The sequence below is a fragment of the Plutella xylostella genome, chromosome Z, assembly GCF_932276165.1.
Source record: "Plutella xylostella chromosome Z, ilPluXylo3.1, whole genome shotgun sequence".
Lineage (NCBI taxonomy): Eukaryota > Metazoa > Arthropoda > Insecta > Lepidoptera > Plutellidae > Plutella > Plutella xylostella.
Window position 1 is genome coordinate 1,793,037 of NC_064012.1, and position 21,545 is coordinate 1,814,581.

At 38.7% G+C, this 21,545-nt stretch overlaps 1 protein-coding gene across 7 annotated transcripts in view; it reads right to left on the reverse strand.

Moving 5' to 3' along the window:
* Positions 1–17,252, reverse strand: part of LOC105382686 (protein phosphatase 1 regulatory subunit 12B) — a 62,238-nt gene extending 44,986 nt beyond the window's left edge. For 3 of the 7 annotated variants that reach the window (XM_048632982.1, XM_048632981.1, XM_048632977.1), the window contains exons 1-2: positions 16,622–17,251; positions 2,059–2,189 (exon numbers count right to left, since the gene is read on the reverse strand). In XM_048632982.1, coding sequence (XP_048488939.1) covers positions 2,059–2,189; positions 16,622–16,864 — 374 coding nt within the window. In that variant the 5' untranslated portion in view covers positions 16,865–17,251. Of the gene's footprint in view, positions 1–2,058; positions 2,190–16,621 lie in introns of all 7 variants that reach the window. The other 4 variants (XM_048632983.1, XM_048632980.1, XM_048632979.1 and 1 more) reach the window with 2 other exon arrangements.
* Between the last annotated feature and the right edge of the window lie 4,293 nt (positions 17,253–21,545).

Below are 21,545 nucleotides of genomic sequence, written 5' to 3' on the forward strand. Positions count from 1 at the left end.
GTATCTTATGAGATCATAAAGACTTTCGCATATCTACATTTTCATGTTTACTGCGAAACAAGAGGTTCAATATTAGTATCAAATATCAATAGTAATACTTCTTTCTTTTCGTTTCAATCCGGCAGTAAATAATTTTAATGAAAGCTTTGGATTAAGTGGAGTTTTCCAACCCTAAGTATATAATTATTTTAATATATGTACTCGTTGCTCGGTACTCATAATACAGCGAATATGCCTGCCTGCACTATTCAGGAGTCCAGAGGAGCATAACAACACTTCCTGTCCTCAGCCTTCCTCATGCATTCATTCATGGCCGCCTACACCGCGTTTGACTGTTCAAGTAACTATTCAAAAGTAATAGAATACCAATAGGTATCATCCGATTATGTTTCGCAATACCCATTCAAAAGCCATAAACAAAGATATTTTAATAACAACCAGTCATTCATTTGTTTATACATAAAATTGCAATAAAAAAAAACACTATATTCCCGACGATAGTCCTATCAACAAAGTGGCGTAGAACAGACGGCATGAGTCAACGGTGACTAAATAAATGTTATATCTTTGACCCGGTTCAGTGATCGCTCAAACTATGCATATAATATCGTGCTATTACATAGATAAACTAGGTACCTACATGTATGTGAATGCAATGCGCACAGGAATAGTTGGATAGCTTCGGAATCTCCGTAGTCGATCGCAGTTAAAAATAGTTTGCAACAATTAGTTCGCAACCATTTATACGATACCTTAGTATACACACTGGTGTATTATACTTTTTGTAACGTGTTTGTTAAAGAAATAAAATGACATCTATCGGGTTGGCATGGCACCAACATAAGGTTTAGCCTGACTAGGTAGAGTACATAGCAATAGCCAATATTGTGTCAATTCGCCCCCTACTGGGCTGATACCACTGTTTATATTGGAAGCTAATGAATTTGCGACCGAGATCGTGACGCAAACACACGGGGTGCTAATTTAGAATCAGTTTATTTATCTATGTTTTGAAACCATACCAGTATAGTATAGTTTTTTTTTTGTTTTACCCTTTTATGAATAGCTATTGAATATAATATGTTAACTAAATGGCACCTAAAGTAAATTTCGCGCTACAATGTAAAATCTTTTAAATGTAAGATCGGTCAGCTTTCATGTCAACCTTAGTAAAGGTTTTAATAGTTTGCAAAGTTTTCTCACATACAAAACGACAGAAAATGTATGCAGAAAACAGATGAAAACGTAAATCTCTATCCAGTCGAAGTTGTATTAGTACTTCACCGACATTGTTTCACCCGTGGAGCGCAGGAAGCAACCCCTCACTAGGGTTGCCAACCGACCTGCTAACGACCACAGAAAACACCCTCCCTCCAGGGACACCAGGGTTGCCACTCGTCATCTGGCTATACTGACTTTGCGGTTCACGTCACGTAAGTATAGCTACCGTACCACCATCGACACCGATCAACAATCGCTACGCAGCGATGCGATCCTCACAAGATAATTATGTCAGATTACAGCGCCGCTTAAAGATGGTCCCTTGCTAATCTACAATAGTAGATCCATCGACCACAGAAGACAACCTCTCACTAGGGGTGCCACTCCTTGCTCACCTGGCTATGCTGAGGAACCCACACGACGCGTTATAGCTACCGTACTACCACCGCCACATTTAGCAATTGTCAATCCATGAGCAGCATCGCTCGCCTATCAAAAATCTGTCCGATCCATACAAGTTACGTTAGATTTGGCAAGCCAGCAACGCTATAATGTATTTTTTCTTACTTGTCGTAGATTTTGAGCAATCTTGGAGTGTCTTTTTATTTGAATTAAAAACTAAGTTATAAAATAAAACATAATGACAAACGAAATACTTACAAGCAAAAATGATTGATTTCGTAATTAAACCATTTATTTTGGCCGTAGTTTATTTGTTTAATAGTATTTTAATTAAAAAGACACACAAAGATTGTTTACCTTTTTAGCCAAAATGAATGAATACAGTATACGTAATAATTGTTATTTCTGTTCGGTGGCGGTAACCCCACAGCTCACCTGGCTATGCTGAGGAAGCCGCACGACGCGGTGGCGTGCAGTGGCGTCCAGCCCTCGTTGTCGCCGCGGTTCACGTCGGCCCCGCGGCTCACCAGAAACTCCACCATCTCCAGATTGTCGTCAATGCACGCCTGGAAACCAACAATCAGAGGGTCAATGGGTGTGACCGTAAAACAATACTAAAACAAAGTATAGTAACTTAAGTCCCCAAACTAGTTACCACTCCAAATTAGTTCTAGAGGTGCCTACTTATCTTTCCCGGTGTAAATCTTCCGGGTTGTATACAAGGTGTTGCAAAAGTGGTAAGCCGAAGTGAGGTCATTATGAGCTTTAGTTCTACATTTGAAAAAATGCTTTATTGGTCACGTGACTTTCTACTACAGGAAATTGATTTTATTGTCACAAACACGTAAATCAAAAGTTTTTTAAAATGTCGAGCGACTCAATCGCTTTAGGCTTACAATACTTTTTTTTGTAAACAATCTTTTGCCTGTATACAACCCGGACGAGTTCAGTAGGCACCGAGAGTGGTTAACTAGCTTTAGGCTTAACAAATTCAGGGATGAGTAGTATGGCCACGTAAATGAGGCCATCAGTGAATGTTGACCATCATTGTCATTGATCGTTTGATAAAATAAGCCGTATTTGATTTCAGCTTGGTTGTCTTGTGAAATGAGCCCTAGGGCTTCTTAGGCTTTTGGAAGCTTATATCAAGAAAATATAATAATTCCATGAACTCGAACGCAAGACTTTCTTTACTTGGAAAAAATAAAAAAATAAGAAATGTTTTTTGTGCGATTTCACAAGAAAACTCTTGGCTTATAAATTCAAAACATATACTTTAGGAGTAGTTTTAGGCTTTCATCAAATTCTATGGAAACTTTAAGAAACAAACAACAAAGAACAACAAAAGTTGTGCTTTCAGCTCAGCAATCAGCATTCTGTATAAAAATATTTCTTCGCTGCTTTCGCAAGAGCAGAGTTTAGTAAAAAAAACAAGCATACGAATTAATATGAAATAATTAACTAAATTAAAGTATGCGTATTCAATGATACTGGTATCATTGGGTGAAAAAAACATAAAAATGAATCATACTTTGCGCAAGTTAAAATGATGAGATTGATGAGCTTCAATGGATTTAATAATTAAAAAATATTTTCTCTCATGTTTACAAATGAAATGAACAGGATTGGTTTTTTAAATAGCATAAAAAGAGCGTAGGTACACGCTATTTTGCTTTGAGAGCCCGACTTTATTTCAGGATATTTCAATTTTAAATAAAATAAAAATATGAAATAAGTGAAATGCAAAAACGGAAATTGAATTTTATCGGAAGACGAAAACGAGATCGAGCTCAGACGGTGACACGATTACATGAAATCTCAACTGAATATCAAGGGAAAAGAAAAATGAAATAGTTTACTGCCGATATAATTTCGAAAGACCAAGAATATTGAATCCAGTCTTTACTCCACCTTAATTACAATCAATATTTGAATGTAATAGTCAGAATTACACATAATTCTTAAATGAATAAAGTGTTCGCATAGCCATAGCTGATGAAAAGCAAAGTTATTAATGCAATCTGGTATGTAGGTACGTATTATACTATAGGCATCGATAAGAGTTGTCAACTGAAGGTCACCTAGCGGAAGTGGGTACCTACCTAATTTGACGCCAAAATGTTTTATAATTTACCATGTCATTAGTAGTGGATATTTTCGCTCAATAGCAGTTGACTCTTAGGTATTTAACAGAGTACACACTATTCTTCGTGTTTATTTAGGATCGGATATCAATCCAAATATGTATCCCCATACCCAAAGTCTATTAAAACTTTAAAACCAAGCTGTGAGTAAAGCTTATAGCTTTTTAATGGCTGAATCAATTTTGATTGTTTGCGAATGTTTAATCATAATCTACGAGCACATATAGCTGGTTTCATTGATTCTTCTGTATGGCTGTGTTGTTCTTATTATTCAATGAATGACGCCACTGTTTTTAAAGGGAAAACAACACGACATAAAGCTGTTGTATAACAAATCAAACAGGGCTGTTCATCAAAGTTCGGGAGTTGAACCCAGAACCTTCTGCAGCATAACGTAACTGTGGCGCATTAGCTGTGTCGACACCATAATGACAATAACCGTTCGTTAGGAAAATCAATTAGCAGTAGAAAAGATAACTGGACATCGGGCAGTTAGTGTACGGAGTCAGTAGAGGGTATCAAAGGTTCGCGTGGCAGACACAAGACACGATCGGGAATCGAACGCCGGACCAGCGGCTCGGAACGAACGGGGTCGGCGCGGCGGCGCGTGGCGCTTCTTGCACTAGTCTTTATGGGGGACGGACGGTGGCTTATTGTGTCATGTGCAGAAGGGCTAGCACGGGGCGCATTTAAGACGTGACAAACGTTCTCCGTCGAGCTCGCTCTTGAGGCTGCGCGATATGAGTGAGCGCGATGACGTCTTAATTTCACCCCGTGCTAGCCCTTCTGGTAAAAGCCGAAGAGCGGTTTTGATCTGCAAAATCGCGGGCCCAAGTGGCCATAGTCATAGCCGATCTACGCTAGTAGATGACACCTTAAGAAGATTCAGCTAAAAGCTGCGTGTCTAGTAGGCAAACTGTTATCGGCGTGAGTTAGCGGCGTTTACTACGCCGAGTGTTCTCAGTTTGCTAGTATACTCGCTCACTCTACGGCACTGCGTCTGTATATGTATAGGTGGGATAAGTATTCATCATATTGATTTTCCACTGTTTGGTTATACGGTATACGTATAATATATTAAGTATAATAGAGACATTTATTTAAAATTTACTGATATTTTGTTGGACTTCCTTTTTTGGTAGTCCCGTGCCCCAGCAAAGGGGACATGATGGGATGTGATGATGATGATGATGATGACGGCGATATTTTGTTTTCGAGTATTGAATGTGAAAGATATGTAACCCGAATGATGGAGATTCTGTCGAAATCAGCCTTGGAGTATACGTCCAGCTGTGGTTTATTTCATTACAGTCTGCATATTTTATACAGGTGCGATCGTCCTATAACATTATATACAGTACATATAACATAAATGTAATATTTACAGTGAAAAGCGCAAGCAAACACTATGTAGGTAGGTACATACTGGGTTCACACGTACACACAAACATTACAATTATGTAGTCAGTCAGGACTTTTATTACTGTGCAAATTGGGTGGTATCGGTAAACAAGGTTTCCTGTTGTGCAAAGTTCTTCAATTCGATTCCATGTAAATTCCTCCTCTAATTTTGCGAAATGTTTCAACAAGTTCACTAGAACATTAACTTGAAGACACGGCATCATGACATTTTACATTGTTGAAACTCGATATTCAAAGCCACAGATGGCGTCCGATGGAGTTATACTTGGAAAATGCCTTTGTGCCGTGCCCACTGGCCACCGGCGACCACGCTTAGTGGCTTATTCATCAGCTAATTGAGAATTATAATGACAATATATTTTAGACTTCCGAGCATAAACGGATAATCCGTGCTTTAGTGCAAAGCAATTCATAATACTATTGTATGACCAATGTACTTAAAATAATTAATATCGGAAAGCAAAGTAGGAAATTAGAAAGTATTCTGCTTTTAATGAGAAATCAGTTCGGATTTCATGATAATTAATTTGGCCCCTTCAGTCAGCATTCGTTAGGCCATAACTAGAAAGAATTCGAGCACAAGAAGTGAAAAATTTGAAAGCATTCGCTTATTGCATTATTTCGCACAAAAAGTTCGTCTTCACGGTATACCGTCTGTTCTAGGGAAGGGTAGGGTGGGGAACAATGCATTTGCAATTAATACGAACACATTCGCTAAGCATGACGCGTGCTACAGGAATTACAGAAATAACATAAAAAATAGGGTCAGTGCCTGGATTAGGGTGTTTTTCCACCAGAGATGTGCTATGCTAGGCTGTGCATAGCGCTGTGTATAGAACAGGTGGAAATGGATTCTTTCACAAAATCGCTGCGTAGCTGCATAGCACATCTCTAGTGGAAAGACACCCTCACAGCAGAGAGGGGCGTTCTGTTCTTGGTACAATTATGATAAAAGTGCAAGGGATAAGAATTTATACGCGCAACGATTAGTCGTTATCGTTGTTCTAATCCTATCGCTAAATCGGAACTTCACGGTAGTGTGTCAGATAAGCTTGGCCCATTTCAATGTCAGATTCTGGAAACGAAACGTACGAAACATATATTATATTATACACACAAATGCATGCAAAGCTGTAAAATTTACCGCATAGCCTATTTAAAATACCTATTGCCTTGTATCAGCTGGAATTACCTATTAAAGTGGAAAACCTAGTGATATAACGTAACCTAAATATCAAACCGCAAGTACCTCGGGCAGGGGAGACAACGAGGACGCAACTGTGAAATTATAAGCAATAAAACTAAACTATTTTTTTTCACATAAATTAGTGCATGTAAGAGTTAAATAAAGTATCCGTCATTATCAATTATCTTCTCTAATTATAGCTAGTTATTAAATAATGCTGGTTGAAGCGTGTGATGGTAAAACGGGACGTATGGCGTGAGTATAAGGTCGCCGGCAATGTCTGCCGACTGTTCGCGTTCTATATTTAAGTAGTTAAAATGGCAGTCTACTCCGGCGCAGGGCATCTCTAGCAGACTCGACGGAGCTTCCCGATTGGACAACATATCATATTGGCGAATAAATTAGAATACGAATGACTAGTTCGTCTAAGATCACACAACATCATACACCAGGATCAAATCCAGGTTGTGATCAAAGTGTATTTCTTTCTATAAGATAATATAATTATGTTGTAAATAATTGTACTTGAGAATGAAATTAAGACATCCAGTCCATGAGACAAAATAAGAAATTATTTTGTAAACAAAATACCTGAGCGAAGCGTAAAAACATGTGTGCGTACATTTTGTCACCAACTAAAAAATTGCACACTAAATTATAAATCGTGGGACCTATTTATACTACCGTTTTAAAACATAGTACATACCTTATGACTGAAACTAGTACTTCGAAATACAGAGGTATCAAGAATAGTGTAACATATGGGATAATTCTTATCTCCATAATAATATATCCTCTGTTCCAAATCTGAAATGTTCACCATTCTTCCACGAAGCCTCGATGTAGGCCGGTCAATGACAGGAAAATGGCGAAAAAAGAAGCACAGGAGCACGAAAAATTGGGGCGGGCGAATAATGAGAGCAATTTTCCGCTTTGACTAAACTCGATTTAGATCAACAGATAGAGATGTTTACGATATGCCTTGTCAAAACCGAGAATGTGAGTCTGTGCTATTTTCCTTGATGGATTAAATCTCCGCTAGTGTACAATGGCGGCCAACTTCATCTCAACATCGCTACAACTAACAGTTAGCGCTTATAATGTCTAATTATGAACTCGCTAACAACGCGAATGGATATACGCTACAAAGCAGAGCAATAGCGAAGCGGCGACCAGTCATCGACCCAGTTCTGGGCTAATAAAGTTAATAAGACGATAATCGTATGAATTTAACGGGCAGACGACGGCAAGACCGATGGATCGCGCGTGACACGACGCATGCGCGCCCGATACACGCGCGGCACACTCGGTGACGGGGTATTATAGTAGCATCTACCGCTCAAACGAGAATTTACTGCTCGAGCTACAGGGACAAATGGGACTGGACACAATATACCGTCAGGTAACACGCCGGTGGGTGGCCGTCAAACTCGATTCTATTGCTTGGAAACACTCAGTTTGTATTGTAAAACCTATCAATCGCCGACAGACAACAAAGCCTACAACACTGAAGCTGCAATCTAAACAATCCAATCTGTTATCGATCACAGTTTTTCCACATCTCGCAACCGCAGAGCGACCGCAGGCCACAATAGTCATTGCCGTGACGTAACAAGGCCCATGTACTGGTCTCTTGGTGGCCCATATTGAAACTACGGACCGACCACACATTTTATAAATAGTGTACGCACGAAACCAGATGCGGAACCGAGCCGTCGGTGCGTGCGTATGAAAATATAGATTGCCAATAAAATGATCACCGCTGTCTGTGCGTTCCCGGTGCTGTAACATATATCTGAACACTGTGTTGTGATCAGAATTACATTTGCCGAGATACTGCTGCAGAAGTACTGGAGTATTTGTACCTACTTGTTACTATGTAACACTAATGTGCAAGCGTGGTATGAACGGGTTCATATCTGTCCTGGGCATATGGTATATCGGTAAGTGTCGATGAGATATACATCGCAGCGGTGAAATGAATTGCCCGTTGACTGCCGAACCGAGTCCATAATGTAAATGTGAAACACCCACATATCATAACTTCAATATTCTTATTTAGCTAAATTGTCGACAGCAAGGACTTAAGAATTGAATTCTCGTAAGAGTTCTAACATCTACGCAAGCAAACTTCCGCGAGTCCGCGCGCGGGTTTAAGAAAAAAACTTATTTTTAACCACAAGGTTGTTTAATTTCGTAACTGTATTTTTGACGCACGGGTCCGCTGAAACTGGACTGTCATTCCTACATAAATTTTAAAATAATTAAATGGCGAACTTATTCTCTTTTGTTTTATAAAGGTATAAGTCGCCTTTTGTTTCAAGACTTTTATAAATATGAACGGGAACATGCTTGCAACTCTTTTGTTTTATTGAGATTAATAGGAGTAAGCTATGTGGCATGCTAACGATAAAAGTGTGCAGTGCATGGAAGCACGAGTCACATTAATGGTAATTTTCACAAAACCCTTTAACCCTGAAGGTGACTCATATCTAATCGTCCAATAGTGGACCGCCACGGGCTATTAATCTGCCGGTTTGGATCCGTGCCCGGCCGATAAGTATTAGGCCCGGCGACTGCATTTAGGCTATCATAACACCGAGAGACGAGTACAGGTGAAGTGCACCCCGACTTTTGAACATTACCCTATACAGGAATATGCAGCTATGAGTGTGGTTACTATATATCTCCATCATCCAAAAAACTGTACGCTGGTTTCACGCAATAAAATACGAAAATGATCAAGAAACAAGCCCATTCACAGTGCGTCTCGTTGCTTCAACGCATAGATAGCGTTTGAGCGAGATAGCGATATGAATCACCGCTTTATTTAGCCTAGCCCAAGCATTCCTTTAGCGGGCACCGTGACGTCACGACAGGTGACTCTGGTGACGTCGCGGCGGCGGCGGCGGCGGCGGTGGATTCACGGAAGGATCACTCGGGTGATTCATTTCACTGACGAGTCCACTTTCTTTTGCTTATGCAAGTCTCATGAATTATGACTTATTATGGTTTTCTTATTAAATACCTACATGTAGGTACATAATGATATGTGATAAAGATACTTAATAATGTAGCCTATTTAAAATGTAAGAGATATGACAGTCTTATTTATACATTGGGTCTTGATCCAGACCATAAGTTGGTAGGACGTTGCAGCTTTGTATCTCTCCTTATCCAGTCCAGGTTGCATGGCATCTTTATCGAATAGGCGTTCCACCTTTCATATCGCGATATATAAAATCTCGTGACGTTTTAGAAAACGTTACAGTGCAGCTGAGACAGAAGTGGTCAACTACATTGATGATTTTATGCGGTAAACTCAATTTTCTGTATTGACCCCTCAGTAAACCAACGACGCATCATTCATTATTCCTTTGAGGGACTTTATTTATTAAAGGAATGTTCCTGATATTTTTAAATTGTATGGTACAGACATCGATTTGATAATATGGAAGTTTTAATAAAAATCAATCAAATACGGATGAGTTTGCCAAACCCATAGTCACTCGTTTAAGAGTATTAGTTGAAAATACACCTTTCTCTTCTTCTGGATTTAAAAACTTCTTTTTATACTAGCAAAATGCTCTTACTACTCTTGATTCTTGATACATTAGAGAGAGAGGAAATCTCAATAAACACTTAGGCAATACACTTGGCACAGTGAACTAAAGAAAAAAATATTCTCGACGTAAGAATCGCAAGATATTTGCTCTAGGCCAGTGTTTTTCAACCTGTGGGTCGCGACCCCCTGGGGGGTCGCGAAGCTTCTGTAGGGGGGTCGCCAAAGGGCGAAAAAACTGGGAACTTTAGTACAAAAACAATAAAGACAATTAGTACTCATACCATAATAAAAAAAATCTTAAATACGAAGGCTGAGCTTGTTTTTTATTATTATTATTAATTAAATTATCTCATGGATCTGTTTTAGTACAATAGACCACATCCACACAGTAAGGCAGATTACACAGAATACCGAAGAGTATAATCAGCCTCTGTGTCTAGCCTTTGTGGACTATGAAAACGCCTTCAACTCTATCGAGACATGGGAAATTTTGGTAGCGTTGCAGAGATTTCAAATCGAATGGCGCTATATCGAGGAGTTGAGGAGTCTGTACGATGCCGCCGGACTTGGCATATGTATAAATGGCGAGTACATGACACACCTCTCTGCTTCGCAGACGACATCGTTATTATGGCAGAATGATGGAAGTGGCCTAAATGGATCATGGAAGTGCCCTAAATGCTGCTTCCCAACGTGTAGGCTTCGGGGTATAAATCAGATCATCATCAGATTTATCGGAAATGAGGTTTTCCGTTAGTCAGAGGATTAAGATTACTGGCATAGCTCTCAAAATATGCAAGCTGAAGACTCAGTGGGCTGGTCATATCTGCCGAAGAACCGATAACCGTTGGGGTAGACGAGTTCTCGAGTGGAGACCACGAATAGGCAAAGGTATAGCGTGGGTAGGCCTTCCTGCCTGGTTCAAAGACGACGACCACAAGTATTTATTTTTTTGTAAAGCCAGGTAGTTCGTCTTTTTACTTTCATTTCACCGTTGAACGTTTATTCAAGATATTGAAATGCTCAAAAAAGTCGGATACGAGTAGAAAAAGCTAATTTCGAAAAAGAAATTCCGGGTCGCAATGGCATTAGTTGTACGTACCTATGTACATGGCCACACGTATTCTAAGTGTGTAATTCTGAAATAATGTGTTTTTAAATCCGATAACAGTACATAGTTATCGGACCTTTGAATCCTAATCATGGAGACCATCAATACGTCGTATAGAATGAATATTGGGAATACTGTAACATACACATACATACATGATAAAAAATCGAAAGGGTCAAGGGGGTCGCGAAATATTTTTTTATACCAGGGGGGTCGCGTCATGAAAAAGGTTGAAAAACACTGCTCTAGGCCGATAGCTGAGAACAGAAATAAGATTTATGTAGACAATCACAGCTCTTAAAACAAGTATTATGAAATTCAGCTGTTCATCATACATCAGGACCGCTTTATCTATGACATCATTCGGTATCGGTAATAACAATTAAACAAATAGTATGTGACTAGCTATCGATTATTAAGGGCCTGTTTCACAATGTCTGGTTAGTGGCTACCTGTAAGATAAAACACATGCTGTCACTGTCAAAAAAATAATAACAGAGAGTGACAGCATGTATTTTATCTCACAGGTAGCCACTAACCAGACATTGTGAAACAGGGCCTAAGTCTAATAACGGGATGAATTATCTTTAGGCACAGAAAAACACGGCAACTTTTTGTTGAGAATCGCCGCAACCCTAGATAGATTGCATTGCTGCATGGTGATTTTCATCATAATACGTTTAGCGAAAATATCGAGTTTTGATTATCGTCAGTACGTAGTCGCAGTTCATAATGTGATTATCGCGATCGCTAACCAACACTCAAATACCGAATGTAGTACGAGGATTAAATTTTTTATATATGTACATATATTTATTTTAAAAAATTGTATCGGTTTTTTATATAATTAATATTTAAATGGTTGTGTGACCGAGTGATGTTGCGTTCCTTTTGAAAAGCCAATATGCTAGAGTGCATAGTATTGACTCTAATAGCTAATGGTTCTGTTGAGCTATTGATATTGATGAAAAAGCAACATGTACCTATAAAAACGACACAAGTACAACGTATAGAGCAGTGTTTCAACAGGAATCCATAATGATTTACACGAACGCGCTATTCTAGCGATCCCGATTTCAATGAGAGTAAGCATCGAAGTACAAACAATCCGACGTTTCGACGTGGCCTCATTTTGTGAATGCTCTAGGATAGAGAGGCTGCCATGGATTCACGTAGGGAAGCGGCCAGGGTATAACAATACACGAGATAGCATTGAAGAGATAAAATAATAATAATAAATTCGTTTATTCCTTGTACCATAGCTTTCTTAATGGGCATTCAAGCTATGTGAAAATATACGCCGCCGGGTCTTATTTGCGCAATTTTTTAGATGAATCCACTAAATCGAATAATACCACGAGGGATAAAGACGTTTATCCAATAAAGATAGAAGATTTTTTTTTTTCAAAAACTTCGCAAGTACATAAATTGGCAGCCTACGCCTGTGTTCATAGCCTAAACTACACGTCACTGGCGCGAAACAGATTTACGCAGACCAGCTGGTTTAGAAAAAAACGCATATGTTAGGTATAAAAACTATCCAATCAAAGCTATTTATCTTTATATCTTGACTACTGTGTATTTAGTTCAGTCCCATTTAATTTGTAAGTGTTTGTGGAGAAAACAACAGTATTTAATATCTATCTTTTAAAATAATCAATTAATCGTAATTTTGTATAGTGTACATACAATACATACAGCACGAATTCATGTAATTGAATTATATTATCATTATCAGTAACGTTTACTTTATAAATGTACCTAATATATAAAATATCCAAACAATTTGGACAAGTTTGGATCAATAATCACTCGCTAATATTGAATCCTGTGGTTACATTCTACACATGAGTAAACCTGCGATAAGTTGATTAATTAAATTTCTGACAAAAAGCCTGAAGTTCTACCACGCAAAAATATATATTTTGTGTTGTTATTTATTACATAACAGTGTTGATAGCTTCTTTACCGTCATATTTTGCGTTGTAGGAACTTTAGGTCTGCTGATTCTATTGATTAATGCAGAGATGGGAATTCGGTCGAGCTTTGCGAATATATTTTCAGAAGCTACAACATGGAGATCGAACGAGCAGCTTGAGTAGTGCGAATTTTTACACCGTTCGAGAAGCGGCGAGTAAACGTGAATTTGTATGGCGCGGGACAGTCGCCACCTAGCTGTAAACGCGCTGCTCCGCTCCATAGAATTTTGCGTTAGGTCTCACTGCTCAATCGATAATGAAAAACCTACACTAAGCCCTCTGGAGAAGAATCTTGGTGGGGGAGGGGCCACTGCAGGTGCTCACGAACCACGGCTATAACGTACTTACATTTGAAGAAACTTTATGTAGGTATACACAATATAAGGTATAAAAAAAAATAAGGCTGCTGCAAGGACCTAACAGATAATAAAAATTTAGATATTTTTGCTTTAGGGACTGCAAATTCTAACACGTCTTTAAGTTCTTTTCTAGATTGTCTCTTGATCTTAACCTCTGCCAATGTCAAAGCTGCATTCCACACTTTAATTGACATCCTCAAATCGACAAACGGAGTCGGGTTAGTCGTTTTAGATGTTTTACCTCTATGAGCAAACAATTAGGATCAGCCCGATCGTAATCATACGGGTCCACGGGTCAAATGCCACAAAGAAATCCGGTTCATATTAATTCTATCCATTAAGCTTCGTTAACCCTCTTTCACTAGCAGTTGAGTTGAGGAGCGAGTGTCGCAACGAGTCCTTTTCATAAATGTTAAGTATTCTATTCCGCCTCATTGGATGTTTGCAAATGCCAACAACTATAAGTCGCGTATGAGTCGTATGATGGTCAAATACGCCGAAGAACCTTAAGGTAGCATGGAGTAGAAGCAGCGAATAGGTAACTGAGCGAGAGTCACCCGTTCGTTCGGTCCGTTGCACTCAACATATTCTATGTTTAAGTTTAGTATGTATTTGAATGAGGATATTAACAGCAGGTTGCGCCACCCTTTACTTGGTTGTGGTTTTGGCTCATGGGGATGTATCGGAGAGAACAATCCCAGATTCTGAGGAAGTCATAATTGCTTGGATTTCCAGAAAATTAAGGTGCAAATTGATGGAGAATTTTCTGCGATTTTTTGCAGTGAGACTGAAAAATCGTGACACAACTGTTTTACACAATTCAATTCACAATTGTAGTGAGCTCAGGCCCTTCTATGATAACTAGCTGACCAGCTTCCTTCCCGTGAAAGAATTTTCTCCCATCCCTGTCCCAAAGGATTTTTCAACACTATTCCTTTATAGCGTCTATACATATAGACGAACTGCTCTAAAATGTAGGTACCTATACCATACAACCATACATACACAGTTACGAAGATGTCAGTTGCAGCAAACTTGTGCAACACAATAGGAAGTTACCTATTCCCAGTTCTGAAACATTGCGAGCATTTCAAACAGTGAAACATCTCCAACCTCCTCGATGTACCAGTCAACGATTCCCACACAGGTATGCAACAAACTTGTCAGGGCAATACGTAGCTACTTAACCTACAACTAACTGTATTGATTTTCTTGTACTTTTATGCCTAACTAGAGTGGGTGAAGTAGGTACTACTACCTCTTTACATGTTTGTGACAAAGAACTCAAAGTTACAGTACTGACTGGAGGTAGGTATACAGCAAACAATAGCGAACTTTACTGCGATACAAACTTGAAGCCGTATTGAAACTTTTAGTTCACGTATCACACACAATACAACGTTTACCAACTCAGTCAGTTTTCAGACAACTTTAATTAAACTCCGCACATTTCTGCTTCAGTTGAAAACTGTATTTCAGTCCAGTTATTGTTTGTTGTTAGAGAAAAATATGAAGAAAAAAAAACACATATTGAATTCAGAGAAAATAAATATACTTGGAAAGAAATTCATTACTTTCCATGGGCTCAGCGGGTATTGTGAAATACATAATATGGACATCATTTACATAATTATATGCTGTTTAAAATGGGCTTCATCAGCTGACTCAAAACTATTTTGACTATGACATATCAGCTCGCAACAACCACTTCTAATGAACCTCTACTTCTCAAAGGACATCCAGGTTGACATTCAAAGCTAGCTCATGATTTTTCTGCCTGGTTAGGCCAGAAAAGCCATGACAATTTTGTTGTTGTTAATCAAAATAAGAAACATTATACATTTTCATTGAATCAATATTGCGAGAGGTAACCAGATTTTCAGAAATATGACAAACTTTGAGTTCATCTTGCCGCCCAACCATGGTGTCATCACAGCCAACACATTAGCCATCAACAACTTGCCAAAAAGCAGCAGCATAGTTTGTGCATCAAACATATTATTGTGTCAGATTCATACAAAACTTATGTACATGAAGTTTTGATTGCAAATATGCATTGGTGGTATGGAATAGTATAGAGATAGCCGGAGAGAGAGTAGATAGCCTATGCAAAAACTGCGATGGAATTCCAAAATCATATTTAGATTTTCACAAGGGTGTGGTTAGTTCTGCCCTTATGTAACAATGTAAGTTATGAGTGGCTGTATGTATGCAGAACATCAATTAAAATACAACACAGTTGAAATGCACTCACTCCAAAATATGTGTTGCCAAAAAACTTAATGATATAATCATAAATTAAAATTACACAATAAGGCATTGTTAAGTGATGAAAGAAAGATTATAGGATATCCAGCTAAGCTGAACTTAAGTACGGACTACTTTTAACTGATTGGTTGAATGGTTGTAGAGCAGAACTTAATTGCATGCTACAATGAAACTCGATGAAGTGATAAAACCAATAACGGAATGTTTAGTATGTTTCTTTGCATACTTGTGTTGGGGTCCACCAACCTGCACTAGGTAAGCATGGTGGACTAGGCCTAAACCCTTCCTTCATTGGCAGGAGACCCGTGCCCCAGCAGTGGGGACGTGATGGGTTGTGATGATGATGATGATTTGCATACTTGGTGAGGGGATTGCGCAGGTGAAGGTATGTACAGCTTTTTGAGCCACATTAGGAGTTTCCGAAACCAGGAAAAATGGATACAGAGAATTATTAATGTATTGGAAGCAAAATGTGGATATTATTGAGAACAGAGCACAAAGATCTCCAAGGTTTATACCTGACTTCTGAGAAAAAAGTGTAAACTATTTACAAAGTAGGGTAATAACAAAAGATTATGTGAACAACCACATCCTATATAGCATAGCCGAATAGCCTAAAAATACACATTCAAATAAGATTTGACATCTTATCACATGAAATTAGCAAGGATTGTTGATATCTCCACCAAGGTCAGTCTGGGCCATTAGTGTGTAACATAAACCAACACTTTAAAACTGACATCATCCAAAATTACACATTTTACACACAAAATAGTCATTTTGACAAAAATATGCATCATTTGAGAAGGTAAGACTTGGCTATTTCGACGAGTAGTGACTAAAACCGTGATAGAAGACAGCATGCATATGCATTAGTTCCTCGTACTAAGGAGGCTATTAAGTAAAGATGGCAGGGTGTGTCCACCAGGCAGTGACCCGGTGGGGACCAGCGGAGGCTACGAACCTGGTGCAGCGCGGTGAGGCCGTCCACGTTCGCCGTATTTATATCCGCCCCCATTTTCAGCAGCCTCTGCACTTCCTCCTTGTCGCCCGCCGTGCAGGCCGCCAGGAACACGATGCCCGACGAGAACTGGATCCTCGACGCCGTCTTCGGCCGCGGCGACTGCTTGTTGGTGTCGGATTCCTCCCATCGCTTCAGCTGCTCCGCTCTCTTGAACAGTGCCGACGACGAACGCGTATCCGTCATTTTAACGCAAAGCAAACCACTCGGCACTTAAAACGGTCCCGCAGCACACTTTTCACACAGCATAGATTATGTTTTTATTACACAAATGCCGAGTCCATAACTTAATCGCCAAAAAAGGAAACATGAACGAAGAAACGTTCCAGGGAGATACAACCGAAACTCCTTTCATGCGGACATTGTTCGAATATATTGTTGATTTGTTTCAATAACACTTCCAAACACCGATATAGTCATGACATAACCAATAAGCTACAGTTTTAGCGTGGCAGCCATTACAAGAATAATTTTACAACCAACTAACTAAACTACCAAATGTAATAAAAAGTAAAAAACTTGTGAACGAGTGACGAAAATGATGAGAAAAAGCTAAACTAGCGCCACCTTGCGGGATAGCTTTTTAAATGTTGCCAGCTCAAAAAATATTTAAAAAATACCTTAATAGGACGTGCACATAACAATATAAATTCTACCACAAAAACAAAACTACCCAAGTCTAATCTTATTTGTTAGAGAAACAAAAGAATTTTTTTGCACTTGTGCCTATCTACTCTGTCTGTAAAATAATTAATTAAGTAAAAGTGCATTTCAATAAAGTTAGTTTACAGTTACGTGTCAGATGAAATGACTTTACTGTAGTTAAATCATTGAAAATATGAAGTGAGGCGTGGGTAGAATTTGTTTAGGTAATTTTTTTTATTATATTTATTCTTCAAAACTGAAAATAATCTACGATAAATGTATCTTTAAACAATTAAAAGAACTTAAGATTATACTGTACTAGTTGCACACACAGCTTGTGTTTCTTAAATACTTAATTATACGTGGCACATGCTAGCCAAATTACATTAATATTACGGTTAAACTTAATTACTAGGGAATATAATCATTATTATTAAGTATTTTTACAAAATTCTCTTCAGACTACTTTTAAGTGAGGTAATGGAACCGCAGAATATATCTATTTCGTCTCTGATGTAGTTAGTGGAGGAGCACATATATAGGTGAGTGTTGACCAAGATTGGATTTCGGCTGAGGTAGGCAGAATGTTTAGAAAGAAAGAAAGAAAAACGTCCAAAAATACAAAAAGAAAGAAAATTTCAAACAAGATAGGTACAGTAAAAGTATAACTCAAATAATAAAATGTTTTAAGTATCAATGGCATAATCCCTTACACGCATTCATGTGTAACATGACAAGTGTGATATTTTTTCCTTGTTCACCAAGGGGTCGTGCTCCTGCAAGATGGTGTGACCAAACCCAATCTTATCTGCAACTCCGCCTGCACGAAACTCTACACACTGCTGCAGACAGGAGCACCTGGAGGACACTGTCCCGGTCCATCCTCAATGCTGACATTGACTGATGATGGTTACGATCCCCATTCTATGGGGTACCGACTTTGACGATGATTAGATACGCCATTAGCCACCTATGCTTTGTTGCATGGTGTTGGGCTGATTCAGCCATCTAAATTAAATGGTGCGAGAAAATAGAGTACTCGATTATATTATAACATTAAGATTAGTTTAGTAGTACCTATTAAAATATTACAAATAGAAGGGTTGACAACTGTCCTTCCTTAAAATAGCAGGTGGGCTGTAAATATCACAAAACACAAACATTTAACATGCAAGACTCAAAAACATCTGTCAACAGACTCAACAGTCAGACTACATAGCCACCCACGGTAACATCATCAAAAAGCAAAATTATCTACTCTTATGGCTTCAAATTTAATCTTCACTCACGTCATCATAATGGAATATGGAAATCACAGAAAATTTGTGATTACAGTCATAATGGGAGTTCTCAATATTATGTACTGGTAAGCAGCACGTGTGCCTACAAAACAACTTGTCAACGCAAAGAAGCTGCTAGTGCAAACTACTACTCCACACTCCGGCCCATAAGCTGGTACAAAACTCAGAGCTCGAACTCTCGCCGGATGAGAAGCTGTCCCATTGCGAACACGGCAACAAGGGTGCTCTGAATCATCTCATCAGGTGATATCTTCGTAAATGTGTACTTTTGATGTAGTTTCTATTTCAATATATTGATTTATTAGTCCAACCCTTCCTTATTTATTCACTCCAACATACAATTTATTGGCTGATGATGATGATGATGATTATTATTATTTACAGACGTGTATGCTTCACCAAAAATTATGACCACGAGCAAAACGCATTGAAATTAAGCGAGTAACTTCCCCACCCCCCTCGTCCCCATGTGTGCGCCTTTTCTGCCGCGCACAACTCATAAAATTACGCTCATGTGGCCTCACCCTTATTATCGGACGCAATCGGGAAAAAAATATATATGTATAAAACATACATAAATAAATAAATAAAAAAATGTGTAAACTACTAAATAAGTAGAAAACATACTTATCTGGCAACATTTTAGCAAATGCCAGGACTCAGAATAATTACTTGAATAAACTACCAGGATTTAACACTAAAAGCTACTAAATAGTATTTTTATATTTATTTCTGGCAACATCATGGATTCAGAATAATAATTAAATTTTCATGAGATACAAAAAAAGATCGCTTAGGGAGATGCCCCACTGCGCTGGAGAAATTCCTATGATTACTAACTTTAAACTGAAAAAACATACATACAGACGAATTGAGAACCTACTCCTTCTTTAGAAGTCGGTTAATAAACTTATTGTCTTCCATGTTTTCGTGATGTTTTCGAAAAATGGCACGCCTTGGTATCTTTGCGGTATTAGTTACCAATGCAGATTTTACTTCATGGGAAATACCTACCCTTTTATTTTAATGTCTGGTCCTGAGGTTAAGCAACACATGGCACGGTCAGCCATTGGATGGGTAACCGAAGTGGTTCTTTTCTGGAAGCTTTCGTGCTTCGGACGGCACTTTAAGCCTGGTTGGTTCCTGCTTCGGCAGCTAGTCAGAGGCCTTCGGGCAGTTTGAAAACATCTGACAGTCGGGTTGCCCACTTATAATAATAATGTCCTCTTAGCCGAATTTCGACTACGGCGGCCAATTTACTTATCCGACAACTCTCTCAGCACAAGCTTACTTGTGTTGGGTTGGGGTCCACCAACCTGCACTAGGCCAGCGTGATGGACTTGGCATAAATCTCTACGAAGAGAAATTATAATACACTTCACATAAAACTCTCTCGGAAGGAGACCGTGCACCAGCAGTGGGGACGTGATGGGTCACGATGATGCCTTTTCCACTTGGTCCATTGTCGCGGCATAAGGCCTTGAGCAACCTTCACTGCAGAATTTATTACGCTTACTACACACACACACACACACACACACGCACTCACGCCTTGTACTAATGTACTCCCCTGCGGGGTAGGCAGAGGTGCATTGCTGCACCCACTTTTCACCAGAGTGTTATTTTAGTCCCAATGTAATAGGGGGCGGGCCTATTGCCATTTTACGGGCACATCCAAGACCTGAGAACAAATATCTGTGTTTAAACAAATGTCTGCCCCAGCCGGGAATCGAACCCGGGACCATCGGCTCAGTAGTCAGGGTCACTAATCACTATGCCATTCGGTCGTCTCTTACAACAAGCGATGATCACTGACTGGAATAACTGAAGTTACTATGTACGTAATCTATTTTATGTGGTGGTGATATGCATACCAGCAGTACCTGCACCTGGCTCTCTGTATTGAATTTGTACTTTTCCCTTAAGGTCTAAACGGCATCTCTAAGCTTGTGCCATTTCCCATCACGTTGGTCTACTGGGTGATGGATCACTTATCTGTGCAGATTTTCTCACGATGTTTTCATTCACCGTAAGACCACGAGGTAAGTATAGTTAATATTGTGCATAATTTTTTTATTTCTAAATGATTAATTTGTACATCAAAACACGACACATTATTATTATAGATACACAAAAGGTAAAAAAATGCAATGTAGTTAAAAATCGAAATAAAAAATTATTTTCATTATCATTCGTTGGTAGCAAAGAAGCTCAAATAAGACCTCTAGCCTAGTTCAGTATTTGCTGGTAGTATAAGTTTTTATACCTCTGTTTTTCAGAAACGTCTATTCAGAGCTGAAAAAAGTTAGAGTAGAGAATAATGCATATCCATAGCACAGCACCGTGTTGTAGGGCTAGTAACTATGAATTTTTCGATCCAGGTTCTCTTCACCAAACGTCAAAGGTATTATTAATCTACAGCTGAGACTGAACACTAATGGAAAAGTTAAATCGAATCGAACACGTTCAATTATTAATAAGTACACGCAATCACTAACTACTGTAATACTGTAACTTATATTTTGAAATTATCCCTCTTATCCATTCTGCCAGTGACAGTTTTCAGATCGAGAAGCATAAGCAGTTGGTCTAGTACAGGTTTGATAGATTGACAAAAACTATAAAAGTTTACGTTTTCTCGCATACAAAGTGGCGCCTCTAATGGAAACTATCATAAAACTTTTGACGGATAATATATGCAGATGACAGAAGAAAACCAAAACTTTTTTGGTTAACGTAATTTGCCAAACCCGTACTAGAGGCCCTGCTTAGTTACGGTTGTTACCTACTAAAAATAATTAGATTCTCGCAAAAAAGTGCAAAGAACATTATACAAAATAATACATTTCTCAAGGAAAATATAATTTGCTCTTGGCTGTTTTATTTATAGCATGTTAAAAATAGACTTATTGGTAGAATTT